General features: G+C 56.5%; 1 protein-coding gene across 1 annotated transcript; it reads left to right on the top strand.

The window, feature by feature from the left end:
- Positions 1–3,574: 3,574 nt before the first annotated feature.
- Positions 3,575–6,544, top strand: DAND5 (DAN domain BMP antagonist family member 5). Its single transcript, XM_034996682.1, has 2 exons — positions 3,575–3,901; positions 6,299–6,544. Exons 1-2 carry the CDS (start codon positions 3,575–3,577, stop codon positions 6,542–6,544), a joined length of 573 nt encoding a protein of 190 aa, XP_034852573.1.
- The last annotated feature ends 5,998 nt before the right edge of the window (positions 6,545–12,542 follow it).

Raw genomic sequence — 12,542 nt, 5'->3', positions numbered from 1 at the left:
CTCCCTGATCACTGGGGAGCCTGCTTGTCCCTCTCCCTCTGCCCTTCCCCCTCTGCTTGTGCTCTCTAAAAAAAGAAAGAAAGAAGAAAGAAAGAAAGAAGAAAGAAAGAAAGAAAGAAAGAAAGAAAGAAAGAAAGAAAGAAAGAAAGAAAGAAAGAAAGAAAGAATAAAAGTGTTCTATAGATCATGGTTCTCAGAGTTTGGTCCTCAGCCCAGCAGCACCATCACCAGGGAACTTGTTAGAAATGCAGGTTCTCAGGCTCCATCTCAGAATCAGATACTCTACAGTGAGCCTTCCAGGTGACACGGATGCATTGCTGAAGTATCAGACCCCCTGCTGTATATGACCATACACCCTAGGGGTTCACAGCAGCCCTGAGGTGGTTTTTAAAAACACCAATGCCTGGATCCCATCCCCAGAGATTCCACTGTAATTGATCTGGAGCAGGGTCTGGGAATGGATTACCCAATTAGAAATGACTCTAACGGGCAGAGTCATGTTCCAGATTGTTCCTTGCAGGATTGATTGTAATGGTTAAAAACTGGGTAATGGAGAAATAAATTTGGGAGATACATGTGCAGCGGAAGACTCTTCAGAGTGGAAAGGAAGGAATATGAAGTGGAAGACAGATGAAAGTTAAAAAGATATATACATTATGATGCCATGTATATTACATTTAAAACAACAAAACAACGTTACGTATCTGAATGATTGCATAAATAGTAAAACTATGAATACAGGCATGGGAATTAAAATTGGCCAATCCAGGAATTAGGGACAAGTATAGAGCCAGTTTCTCTCATATTTGTAATTTTTAATTTTTTAATTGTGGTAATGAATACAGGGGTGTTTCTTATATATTTTTTGTCTATACTTATTTGAGTGCCTGGAATAGTTCACTTAAAAAGCAAGGGGGCAGACCAATGGTATAGATTGCTTTCATTTGTACTTTTTTTCTTTTCTTATGTTTCATTTTGTATACTTAAAACAAAAATTTTTAAAGATTTTATTTATTCATTTGAGACAGAGAGATAGAGAGAGAGCATGAGCAGGGGGGGAAGCAGAGGGAGAGGGAGAAGCAGGCTCCCCGCAGAACCAGGAGCCGGGAGCCAGCTGTGGGGCTCGATTCCAGGACCCTGGGATCATGACCTGAGCTGAAGGCAGACGCTTAACCATCTGAGCCACCCAGGCGCCCCTACTTAAAACAATTTTTAAAAGATTTTATTTATTTGTCAGAGAGAGAGCACAAGCAGGGGGAGCATCAGGCAGAGGGAGAAGCAGGCTCCCCGCTGAGCAAGGAGCCCAATGCGGGACTGGATTCCAGGACCCTGAGATCACGACCTGAGCCAAAGGCAGACGCTTAACCAACTGAGCCACCCAGGTGTCCCAAAAGAATTTTTTTTTTTTAAGTAGGCTCCACACCCAGCATGTAGCCCACTGTGGGGCTTGAACTCAAGACCCTGAGATCAAGACCTCAGCTGAGATCAAGAGTGGGAAGCCTAACCAACTGAGCCACCCAGGTGCCCCAAAACAATGTTAAAACTCTAAAGTGAAGCCCCTCTCCAAAAGGAAAACTTGCAGTTCTTTTCAACATGGAAATACAAATGCAAACGCAAGTAAAGCATAGCTGTACATTCTTATCCTTCTCCCCCAAAAGGTCAGCACATAATAGACATCCAGTTCTGATTTTTTTTTTTTAAAAAACCTAATTTGTCTTGGTTATCTTTCCAGGTAAAAAGGAGCTTCCTTAGCCCTGTACCACTGTGTAGTATTATGGGATTATGCCTGGTGAGTCTGGAGAACAGCCAGGAGGCCCCGTGTGGCTGGAGGGAGTGAGAAAGCGGGAGAGGGCGGGAAAGCTGAGGGTGGGATAGCGGTGATAGGAGAGGACAGAACGACGTCTATGGGCTGCAGTGAGGACTTGGGCTGTTACCCCGGGTGAGGTGGGAGCCCTGGAAGATTCTGAGCAGAAGAGAGAAGTGCCTGTACACGAGTGCTCACGTCGCCTTCTGGCTGCTGTGGAGGGACCAGCCTTCGGGGAGAGGCGGCGGGAGCTGGAGCACCAGGGTGGAGGGACCGTATTGGTTCAAGTGGGACATAATGGCCGTGTCCGGGTGGGGGACTGAGAGGAGTGAGAAGTGGATGGATTCTAGGTAGACTCTGAAGCGGACGGGACTTGCTGTCATATCAGATCGGGGAGCGGGGGTGCGGGGAGGCAGGCAGAGAAAGAGAGGGATTAGCGGAGCTCCAAAGTTTGGGGCCTTAGCACCTGGCAGGAGCTGCCATCAGGCGGGTCTAGAGGACAGCGAGAGGGCGGGTTGGGGGACGCCCAGGAGCTCAGATGTAGCGGGGTGAGTGGGCAGCACCCTTGCACCTCCAGGTGGGGCATCCAGAAGGTAGGCGTCCTGGGCGCGGCCGCCGCGCAGTCCCGAGAGCCGCCGCCAGAGGGCGAGCGCGCCCCATCGCCCTCCGCAGCTCCGCGGGGCGCGGGAAGAACGGGCCCTGCCGCTTCTCACGGCCCCCGCGGCCGGCCGCTCCTCGCCTGGGTGCGAAATGCGGGCCACGGAGGTGCCAGGGCGCGGCTCGGACCCCCCCAGGCATCCCCGGGGCTCCAAAGCTTGGGACGCGGCTCCCACCCTCTTTATGTGTTTCCAACACTCCAGCCTCCACACCCGACCAGGCTGTTCCCACCGCCTCGAACGCCACCTCAAGGCTCTGCAAGAATGTCACCTCCTCAGGGAGGCCTTCTCTGACCACCCTGGGGGCAGAAGCCCCCGCCCTGACACCTGTCAGGCACCTCCTATTTAAATAACTTCACACGGAAGGCTCTGGAATCCTCTTGTCTTGCCTGTTTTCTGCACCACAGTTTCAAATCCACAGTGAGGACCCATTTCTGTCTTGGCCTCCGGAATCTCCAGGGCTCAGAATTATGCCTGGGCTCTAATAGGGGCTAAAGAAAAAATAACTAAAATGATGTTAATCATAGTTTACTCGTGGTTCTGCTGTATCAGCCTCTGTTCTAAGCTGCTTACGTGAATTATCTCGGGGGTCCTCAGAGCAACCCGCCCAGCTAGGGAGTGTTGATAACCCGTTACATAGATCTCCGTAACAGAAGAGGAAGCTGAGGCCCAGAGTGGTTAAGGGGGTTGACAGAGGTTGCACAGCTCTAATGTTGCAATGCTGAGGCTGAAACCCAAGAAGCCTGGCTGCACTGTCTAGTTTTGCAAACTGGATGGATGGTGCCCCTGACCTGGGAAGAAGCCCCTCAGAGCCTCCAGGCATTGTGCCCCTGAGCCCGTGTCTCGAGTCACGCCTTTCCCGGTCCCCACAGCCCACCCACCCACAGACCCAGCCCCCAGCCCCCCCGCCAGGCTGGGGGGAGGGGTGGGAACTCAGCAGGCCTCAGTTTATTTTCCTCCCCACTGTGGGTTTGCAGAGGTGCCTCCTGAGCTGCCCAGCTTGGGGGCAAGCCGTTAAAAGCGGGTCCGAAGGGCTGAGACTCCCCTCATCAGACAGCAGGGTTGACTGCCCAGGACCCTGAGCCCAGTCCCAGACTGACTGACAGACGGACGGATGTTCCTCGGCCAGTTGATCGCTCTCCTGAGCCTGCTCAGTGGGGCCCAGCTGCACACAGGCTCTGGGAGGCCTGGATTCCTGGGTCCCCCATCTCAGCTCTGGGCTGCCACCAATCAGACCCGGGCTCTGGGCCGAGGGACCCTAGGCTCCCAGGTACAATCCTCTGCCCTCAGCAACTGGAAGGCCTTCTTGGGTCTGCAGAAAACTGGGCGGCTGGGGAGAGGTAGCCTGCACCATGGGCAGGAGGTGGCCCCCACCATGTCTCTGCCATTGGACCCGCAGGAAGTGGCCCAGGAGACGTGCAAGGCTGTGCCATACACTCAGGTGAGGATGGGTGGGGGAAGGGGAGGGCGGAGTTTCGTCATGGGCAGAGAGCACAGACTGTGGTCCTGCACAGATCTGGGGTCAAGCCTCGCATCCTCCATCTAAATGTGTCCTAGCCTCAGTTTCCTGTCTTATAAAATGGGGCTTAAGCCTCTCCTACCCGACCATGCAGTTTACCTCCATCCTGTCTCTCACCCAAGTCTATTTTTCCATTTAATGGCCAGAGGGCACCTGTGAATACCGGAGTCCCATTCCCTCCCTCCTCCACTCAGAACCCGCCATGGCTCCCACTTCACTCGGAGCAAAAGCCATGTCTTTCCCAAGGCCCACAAGGCCCTGCACTCTCTGCCTGTCACCTCCCCGACCTCTTCCCACTCTCCCCCTCACCCACTTCACTCCTGCCACACCAGCCACATGGTTTTTTATCTGGACACACCCAATGTCACAGCTACCTCATGGCCTTTGCACTGGCTATTCCCTTTTGCCTCTACCATTCCCCCCAACTCCCCGAGCATTCTGTGGCTCCTTCTCTCACCTGCTTCAGGTTTTTACTTAAACATCACTTAAAAGTGCAGGACCTTCCACCCTGTTGCCCGTTTCCTGCTTTATTTCTCGCTGTAGAACACATCACCTAACATATATAACTGATTTTGTAATTACATTTATCATGTCTCCCTCACTAGGATGTCTGCTCCACCAGGACAGGGATTATATTATGCTTTGTTCACTTCTGTATCCTGATCTCCAGGCCTGTGAGCAGAACCAGGAACATGATAGGCCCTCAGTGTTTGTTGAATGAATAAATGAATAATAGTATTTGCCTCCTAAGGGCTCTTGGGTGGTTGAATGAGACAGGTATGGGTAATGGGCATTCAGTCCGTGCTCCATAAGAGCTGTGGGAACTCAGAGCATGTGCCTAGAGCCCCAGCTTTGGTGCTCGGTGTACCTGGCTTCAAGTTAATGCCTTAACTGATGATTTCTGTGTGACCCGGGGGAAGTGGCTTCCCGTCTCTGAGCCTCATTTCCTATGTTTGCAAAAACAGACTTAACAATAGACATAAATTCGTGCACCGTGTTTGGAGCTATGCCCTACAAGGTGTCCGTTCCCAAGACCCCCTGACTTGTTATTCATTCAGCAAATTTTGGCTGAATCCAGGTAACACAGGGGTGACTGCATGGCCTTGGGCCAGCTACCTTGCCCTGAATCCTGCCCCAGTTGTTCCATGCTGCCATGCACACTGCACCCAGCCGAGGGAACCCCTGGCCTGGGACCCAGCTGTGTACCCTCTCCCAGCTGCCCCAGGATGACACAAAGGCGTTCTAAGGTTTCGAAGGCCTTCAGCAGCTGTGTGGCTTTAGGTGAGGGACTGCTCCGAGCCTCCGGCTCCTCGTCTGTAAATGAGGATCATAATGTTCCAGCTTGGAACACTGTGGGAGGAGTGAGTTCGTCGGAGGTGAGCAGTGTGGGCCCCGGCCTGGTGTTAGGGCTCAGCAAGCATTAGTTTTTGCTATGATGTGCCTGCTGAGCCTATGGCCATAAACAAAGCAGAAAACGTCCCTGTCTCCAGGTAGCTTATATTCTAGAAGAACATCCAAAGAGACAAGACTATAAATTACTGGGAGCCCATGAAGAAAGAGATTGGCTCGTTGGGATAGAGACCACCAGGTGGTGATATTTCCCTTTGGGGGGCTTCTGAGGAAGGAATGAGTTGGGATGAGCTCAGGGGTGGGGGGAGGGAGGAGCTCAGGTGCCGGGCTCAGCAGAGGCAACAGGCCAGAGGTGGGCTTGCATTTGGCATATTGGAGGAGCAGTGAAGAGGCTGGGGTGGCTGGGGCAGAGTGAGGGGAGGGGGTTGACGAGGGTGGGCGTGGCAGGGCGGCAGGAATGCAGGGGTTAAATAGAGAAGGGCCATGATCTGGGGGTGAGTTGGTAGAGCCACTTAGTTGGAGGGGATCATAGGAGGAACTTTTATTGGACGCTGTGTGCTAGGCAAGGGGCTAAGGGCTTTCTGTTTAACCACCCCCCCCGCCCCGGCTCCTGTAAACCGCCCCTTCCTGCCAACCCTCATTCCTAGAGGTGGCGGCAGATTCCCTGATGCCAATCCCCAGGCTACCTCATCATCGTCTCCTGCTTGAGAGAAGCAGCCCTTCCTTATATCAGTCCTCTTTGTTGAAAGGGCTAGATTGATTTCTCTTTTTCCTGGCTGAACTTCCACGATTTCACAGGTGAGGAAACAGGACCAGAGAGGTTGAGTAGCTTGCTCCGAGTCACACAGCCAGCAGATGGCGCTCAGGATCGGAACCCGGGCCTCTCGAGTGGGGGTGGAAGTGGATGGGAGATGATTCTCCCATTCGGGCCCCAGATTCCACTGCCCTTGACCCGTATCCCTGCCCCAGGTGCTCTCCCAGCCCGGCTGCACGGCCGTTCACCTCCGCAATCACCTCTGCTTTGGCTACTGCTCCTCCCTCTACATTCCCAGCTCGGACCCCACCCCACTCGTCCTCTGCAACGGCTGTGTGCCCACTCGCAAGCGCCGGACACGTGTGGTCCTGTGGTGTCGGGCGAGCAGCCCAGCCTCCCGTCGACGGATGAAGATGTCTACTGTGCTGGTTGAAGGATGTCAGTGCAGCCCGAGGGCATGATCTGAGCTTGGTGGACAGACACACAGACGCACACAGCTTGGAGAGATGGGGGGAGATGTGCCCAGAAAGACGCCGACCTGGATCATAAGCACTGGGTCAAGAGACCGGGGACACAGGGACAACCAGACGGGGCTCCAGAGCCCTTGCCCCGTTCCCGGGGACACCAGACGCATCCCCAACGGGGATCATAGCACACACTTACGGAGCACTCCGTTTGCCCGGCCCCACACTAAGCGTTTGACACGCACTACCTCATGTCATCCTCAGAACAGCCCAATGAGATAGGGGCTGGTATCATCCCATTTCACGGAGAAGGAAACTGAGGCTCTAAGAGGCAAAGTCTCCCGCTCCAGGTCACATGGCAATAAGTGACAGATCTGGCATTGGAACCCTAGGCAGTGTGGCAACCAATTTTAACCACCAGGCTGGACCCCCCGCCTCGCAGAATGAAAGACACACTCCCAGCTACGGGGAGGACAGATGGTCTCACACAGACCAGGAGACACAGGGATGACCCCCATCCTCGGGACCCCAAGAAACCAAGGCAGGGAGGCCCATGAAGCTGCAGGGTGGGGGAAACGTGGGCTCCCCAAATCAGGGGCAGGACCTGTGTGATCCCAGTTGCCCCTCTTGCCCCACCCCCTCAAGTCTCCACCCAGCCCCACGCATAGCGTGGCATTAAACAGGAACCATAACGGTTGGCCAAGCCCAGTTGTGCGTGTGCGTGTGTGTGTGTGTGTTCCTCCAACTGGGGTTCCCTGGGAGCGGGTGGCCCTGTGCTGGGGTGTGGGCAGCAGGGGTGCTCCCTCCTTAGCTGGGCACAGGGTCTGCAGCGCAGGAGGGCAGCCTGGCTTTGGGCGGCTGGAACCGGGGCCCTAGCAGATGGGCCCGTCTGGCACAGACGCGGGGACATGTGGTGCTGTCGGGGTTGCCTCCAAATGCCCCCCGGAGCGTGGGGCGGGGGGGGCGGCCAGGCCCCTCTCAGCCCTCTTCCTGCCTCAGGAAGGAAGGCCCCAGGTGAGGGGAGCAGAAGGAGGGGACCCGAGGAAACAGATGGGCCAGCAGGGCGTGGGAGCCTGTGACCTCTGACCCTACAGGCCTGCACAGAGGGGTGGGAACAGGCCAGGCTGCCAGCTCCCAAGGCCCTGGGTGGGGGAGGGCCGCGAGGGGCCCACAGGGGGCGCCACTCTCCCTCCTCCCTCCAGGGTTCCGTGCCAAACCCCAGGCCGAGTCCGAGTGGGCAGCTCAGCCCTGGCACCATGGGCACCCCTCTCGCTGGCAGGCACGAGGCCCCTGCTCCCCCCCCTCAGCTGTGCCCACCTCCTGCCAGCCGGGGAGCCAGCTGGGAACCTTGGTGCCAGGGGGCCCCCGGAGTCCCTGCCCCCTCCTGGGCAGTGCCAGCCGGCCCCCACCCCCGCCCCCCAGGCCCAGTAATGGGTGGGTAATGAGTGCTGGGGGAGCGGGGGAGGGGCAAGGGATGCAGGTGCTACAGGAGCTGGCACGGGGGCCGCTAATCAGGTTTGCCAACGCCATCTGTCACCGCGCGAGCATCTGGGGCTCAAGGTGACCCTGTCACCCTCAGTTACAATTATGAGTTTGGCATCTGTATTAAAGCCCGCCAGCCGGCCAGGCAGGGGAGGGCTGGGGTGGGCACGGGGGTGCACGGCAAGCCCTGTCCCGGGGGTCCTGTTCCCAGGGGCTGCATAGCTGCCAAGGCACGGGGCTTCTCCATGCTCGGGGGAGTGCGTGTGTGTGTGTGTGTGCGCGCGCGTGTGTGCGCGCATGTGTGTAGGCCTGTGCCAGCTCCCACAGTCCTATGAGTGTGTCTGGATGCAGGGCACAGAACCCAGGGTGTCCTGGGTTTTTGTGTATCTCTGGGTATGGTGGCTGTGTGTGTGAGCTTGGTGGGCTGGGTGCGGGCGGGGTGGGGGAGCTCTGAGACTGCATGGGTGCACAGACGGACATGGGTCCGTGTGCTGGGAGAGGGGCGTATGGCAGTTCCAGGTTTCTTAAGGTGATGCTGTGTTGCCAGGCTGTAAGTGTGTGTGTGTGTGTGATTGTCCATGTGTATCTGCAGTGTGTGGTGTTGTACGTGTGATGGTCACAGGCTGTATGTTTTGGGGTGTGGGTCTGCAATATCCTATTGAAGTGTGTATGTGTAAACACACAGGGGCGGCCGCTGGGACCAACCCCTGCTGCCCAGGGTCTAACGTGGGAGGCTTGGGGAAGGTAAGGGGCTGGCTCTGAGGAGGGTTTTGGGCTCTGGGTTCTTGGATCTGGATTCTGGGTCCTTAGTTTTAGATTCTGGCAGATAGGATGTAGATGTTTGGATTCTAGATCCTGGGCATTTGGACCTGGATTTTAAATTCTGGAACCCGAGTTCTGGGATCTGGAATCTAGATCTTGGTATCTGGAATCTAGATCTTGGTATCTGGGAGTCTAGATCCAGATTCTGGATTCTGAGCTCTCATTCTGAATTCTGGGATCTGGATTTCAAACTCTGAATTCTGGGTCTGGGTTCTTGCTTCTGACCCTGGCTTTCGGTCTCCAGGCTCTGTGCTAAGCCTGGGCCTGTCCTCTCTGCCCTTCTATTCAGGCTGGGCCACTGGGCCGCCCACCATCTCCCCACGTGATGGTTGCAGGGACCATACATGGCCACCAGGGGACACCCTTGGTCCAGGTTTGGGCCAAGTTGACCCAGACAGGCAGAAGTTAGGGAAACACCCTGGCCTGGCTTGACCCAGCCCTTTGAGGCAGAGTGAGGTGGGGCTTCACTTCCTTCCGTTCCCTTCCCAATCTCCACCGCCGACAGGTGTCTGTATGTGAAACATGGAGAACCGGACCCTGCAGCCCCACAGACCCCCAATCTGGACCAGGGGACAGGAAGCCAGTCCGTGGGTCAGACCAGGGGGAGGGCATGTGTGTCCAAGGAGGTGTCACTGAATGTAGGGAGACATGTGCAGATGAGAGAGAGCGCTCTGTGTCTGGGATGGGTGTTCCCATGAGTGTGAGCCTGTGTGGTGATGTGTGGCTGTGTGTGACCACGACCACATGTCTGGCAGGGTCCTTGTGTGATGGTGCATCTATGGGGCTCTGGTGTGGGGAAGTAGTCCCTGTCGTGGGTGTGCCTGACTGTAACTGTGACTGTGAGTGTCTCTGGGTGTCTGTGGATGGATCCGTAAGCGTCGCTGTGTCTGTGAAGTTGTCTCAGAGCATCTGGGCAGTGTCCCCAAGGACTGGATCTCTGTGTTGATGGTGTCTTGTTGTGGGTGTGTGAAGATGTGTAGGACAGAGGTTTGCTTTCTCAGAGTGTCAAGCAGGGGGAGGCGAGTCATGGAAAGGGGAGTGGAAAGAAAAATAAGGGGAGTGGAGAAGGGACTGAAGTGGGTGGGACCAGAGACCCTCGGAGCTTTCCCTTCATTTCCTTCCTGGGTCCCCCTGACCCTCCATCTGGCTGGGTCTCCTCCCACCTCTCAGCATCTCCGACTTTGTCTGGGGGTCCTGGTCCTCTGCCTCCTCCCGTTGCCAGGCGCTGCGCCGGGCACAGCGGGCCTCTGTTTCCCACCCAGCCTTCGTCTTCCATCTCCATCCCCTGCTCTGCCTCTCCTTGGCCCTCCTCGACTCTGTCCGGCTTTCCTCGTTTGTGCATTTCTCTCCATCTCGCAGGTCTCTCCTATCTCTGTCTCTCCGCAGCTGTCTCTCCCCCTTGTCTTCTAAGCGTTTTTCTTTTCCCATCTACGGCTCTGTCTGTCTCTTCCTACCTCTTGTCTCTCCCTGCCTTTCCATCTCTCCCCATCTCTGTCTTTCTCCGCCCGGTCTCCCGGTCTCTGCCGGCCCGGGTGGGTCCGGGTGGGTCCTGGACAGCCTGGCCCGGGCGCCGCGACGAACAATGCCCCATTCACGCGGCCCGTCGGCGCCATGGCAACGCGCCCGCCCCGCCCTCCCCGCGCGCGGGCCGCGCGTGCCAAGAGGATGCCATGGTTACGTCAGGCGCGTGCCCGCCCCGCGCGCCGCCGCCCCGCGCGCTCTTGAAGGGGCCGGACCAGCAGGGGGCGCCCGGCCGCAGCCTCTGCGTGGAGTTAAGAGGGACCGTCCTTCACCGGGCCTTCAGGGACTCAGTGCCTCAGTTTCCCGTTCTCTAAAACGGCAGGGGTGGGCAGAGTGAGATTGTGGTGGGTGCGTGCGTGCGTGCGTGCGTGTGTGTGTGAGAGAGAGAGAGAGAGAGAGAGCAAGAGAAAGTGAGGGAGACACAGAGATAGTCCATGAAGTTGCTTTTTGGGGGTGGTTGTGTGTGAGTTTGCATCTGAGAGTCAGTGGAACTGCATGTATGACCGTGTGGGTCCATGTTTGCACACTTATGTGGGTGTTTCATGAGAAGTAGCTCGAGGTTTGGAGGTGACTGTACGCCCATGTGTATGCGTGCGTGTTTTCATGCCTGTGCGTGATAGTGTCTATGTAGTTTGGGTGTGATGGTGTATCTGTGTGTTCGTGGTCGTGTGACTGAGCGTGTACCTCTGTGTTTGCATGTTGTGTGTGTGTGTGTTTTGTGTCTGTGGTTTGGGTGTGATTGTGTGTTTGTGGTTGTGAGTTCATGTGATTGTGTGTGTGCCTGTATTTGCATGTCTGGGGTGTGTGTGTGTGGTGGATGGCTGTGTTGTTGGGTGTGGTTTTGATTTTGTAGGACTGTTGTTTGTGTGTCTGGGGGTCCATGTTCACAGATTCATGTGTTTATGTGTGGAACTGGGGGTGGGCTCTGAGGACTGCTGGGGCTTGGCTGAGCCCCCCCTCACCTGAGGGCCTCCTGGCACAGAAGGGGGTGCCCAGCTGCCTGGGACCTCCGACTCCCCACAGGTTCAAGAGCGCCCCAGCTGATGAATATTCATGAGGCGGGGGGGGCTGGCACCCACTGCCTACAGCTGCGAGTCCATTAGCCCCCTGGCTCTCCACACGCTGACTGCAGCGGGGCGGGGGGGGTGGTGTCAGAGTGGGCCTGTCCCTGTCTCCACGACTTGGGAGGCTGGGGGGTATCCTAGTGACTATAGCGGGGGCCATGTCAGAATGCTTGGCTGCTTGTGGGGACAGCTAAGGGGCTGTCTCAATGTTGTGACAGGCACTGGGGAGAGCGACTGTTGTGTGACAGGATGTTCTTGTACAGTGGTGGCGGCTGTCATCCACTGCTTCTTTGTAGCTCTGTCCAGGGACTCTGGGTGTTGTGTGGCAGTGTGAGATGTGTGCCCGTCCCCTGCAATAGCATGGCCATGAGCGTGTGTCTTCAGAGAGCCTTTGGGCTGCCTGCTCTGTGACACTGGGACGGGGAGGGTACGTCATTGTGTTGTTGGAGTGACTGGTCAGGTTCAAACGCTGACTGAGGGACAGCTGTGTGCCACGGCCTGGGGATGGAGTGATCAGATCTGCTTCCCCTCCTTGTGACCGAGGGGGGGCAGTGACTCTGTGTGGCCACGTGGCGACTGCAGCTGCAGGGGCACCCAGACCGGGCGTGTCAGTGTGTCTCTGCCGGTCGGCGTGACGCTGCCGCGGTGCAAGGGTCAGCACGTCAGGCCGACCGGGAGGACGCAGGAGCCCATGTGGCTGAAGGCGTGTGTGACCAGCATGGGTGAGGGTGGGATGGTATTTCTGTGTGTAACAGCGTGGCTGAGGGTGTGACAGACAGTGTCGCTGGTTGAAGGTGTGACAGTGTGGTTCTGTGTGTGGTTGAAGGTGTGACAGCCTAACTATGTGTGACAGCATGTGTGACAGTGTGGTTGTGTGTGACAGCGTGACTGAGGATGAGATAGTGTGGCTATGTGCGTGGCTGTGTGATCGAAGGTGTGACAGTGACACTATGCGTATGACAGTGTGTGTGATGACATGAGCCAAGGGGCTATGACTGCCCCACCCCCATCCCCAGGCGGCACAGGGAGCCCAGCTACCCTGTCACACACAACTACACTGTCACATCCTCAGCCATGCTGTCACATACAGCCTCGCTGTCTGTCAC

Source organism: Mirounga leonina, unplaced genomic scaffold (assembly GCF_011800145.1).
Source record: "Mirounga leonina isolate KUSES-001 unplaced genomic scaffold, KU_Mleo_1.0 Mir_94, whole genome shotgun sequence".
In the NCBI taxonomy this organism is placed as follows: domain Eukaryota; kingdom Metazoa; phylum Chordata; class Mammalia; order Carnivora; family Phocidae; genus Mirounga; species Mirounga leonina.
The sequence above is the reverse complement of the archived record's forward strand: the minus strand, read 5'-3'. Positions and strand labels throughout refer to the sequence as shown.

What these genes read in the sequence shown, in the direction of transcription:
- DAND5 (XM_034996682.1), top strand. Translation starts at nt 3,575, where the DNA reads ATGTTCCTCGGCCAGTTGATCGCTCTCCTGAGCCTGCTCAGTGGGGCC. An exon ending in AGGCTGTGCCATACACTCAG is followed by an intron (nt 3,902 to 6,298) that starts GTGAGGATGGGT and finishes TCCCTGCCCCAG; the next exon opens with GTGCTCTCCCAGCCCGGCTG.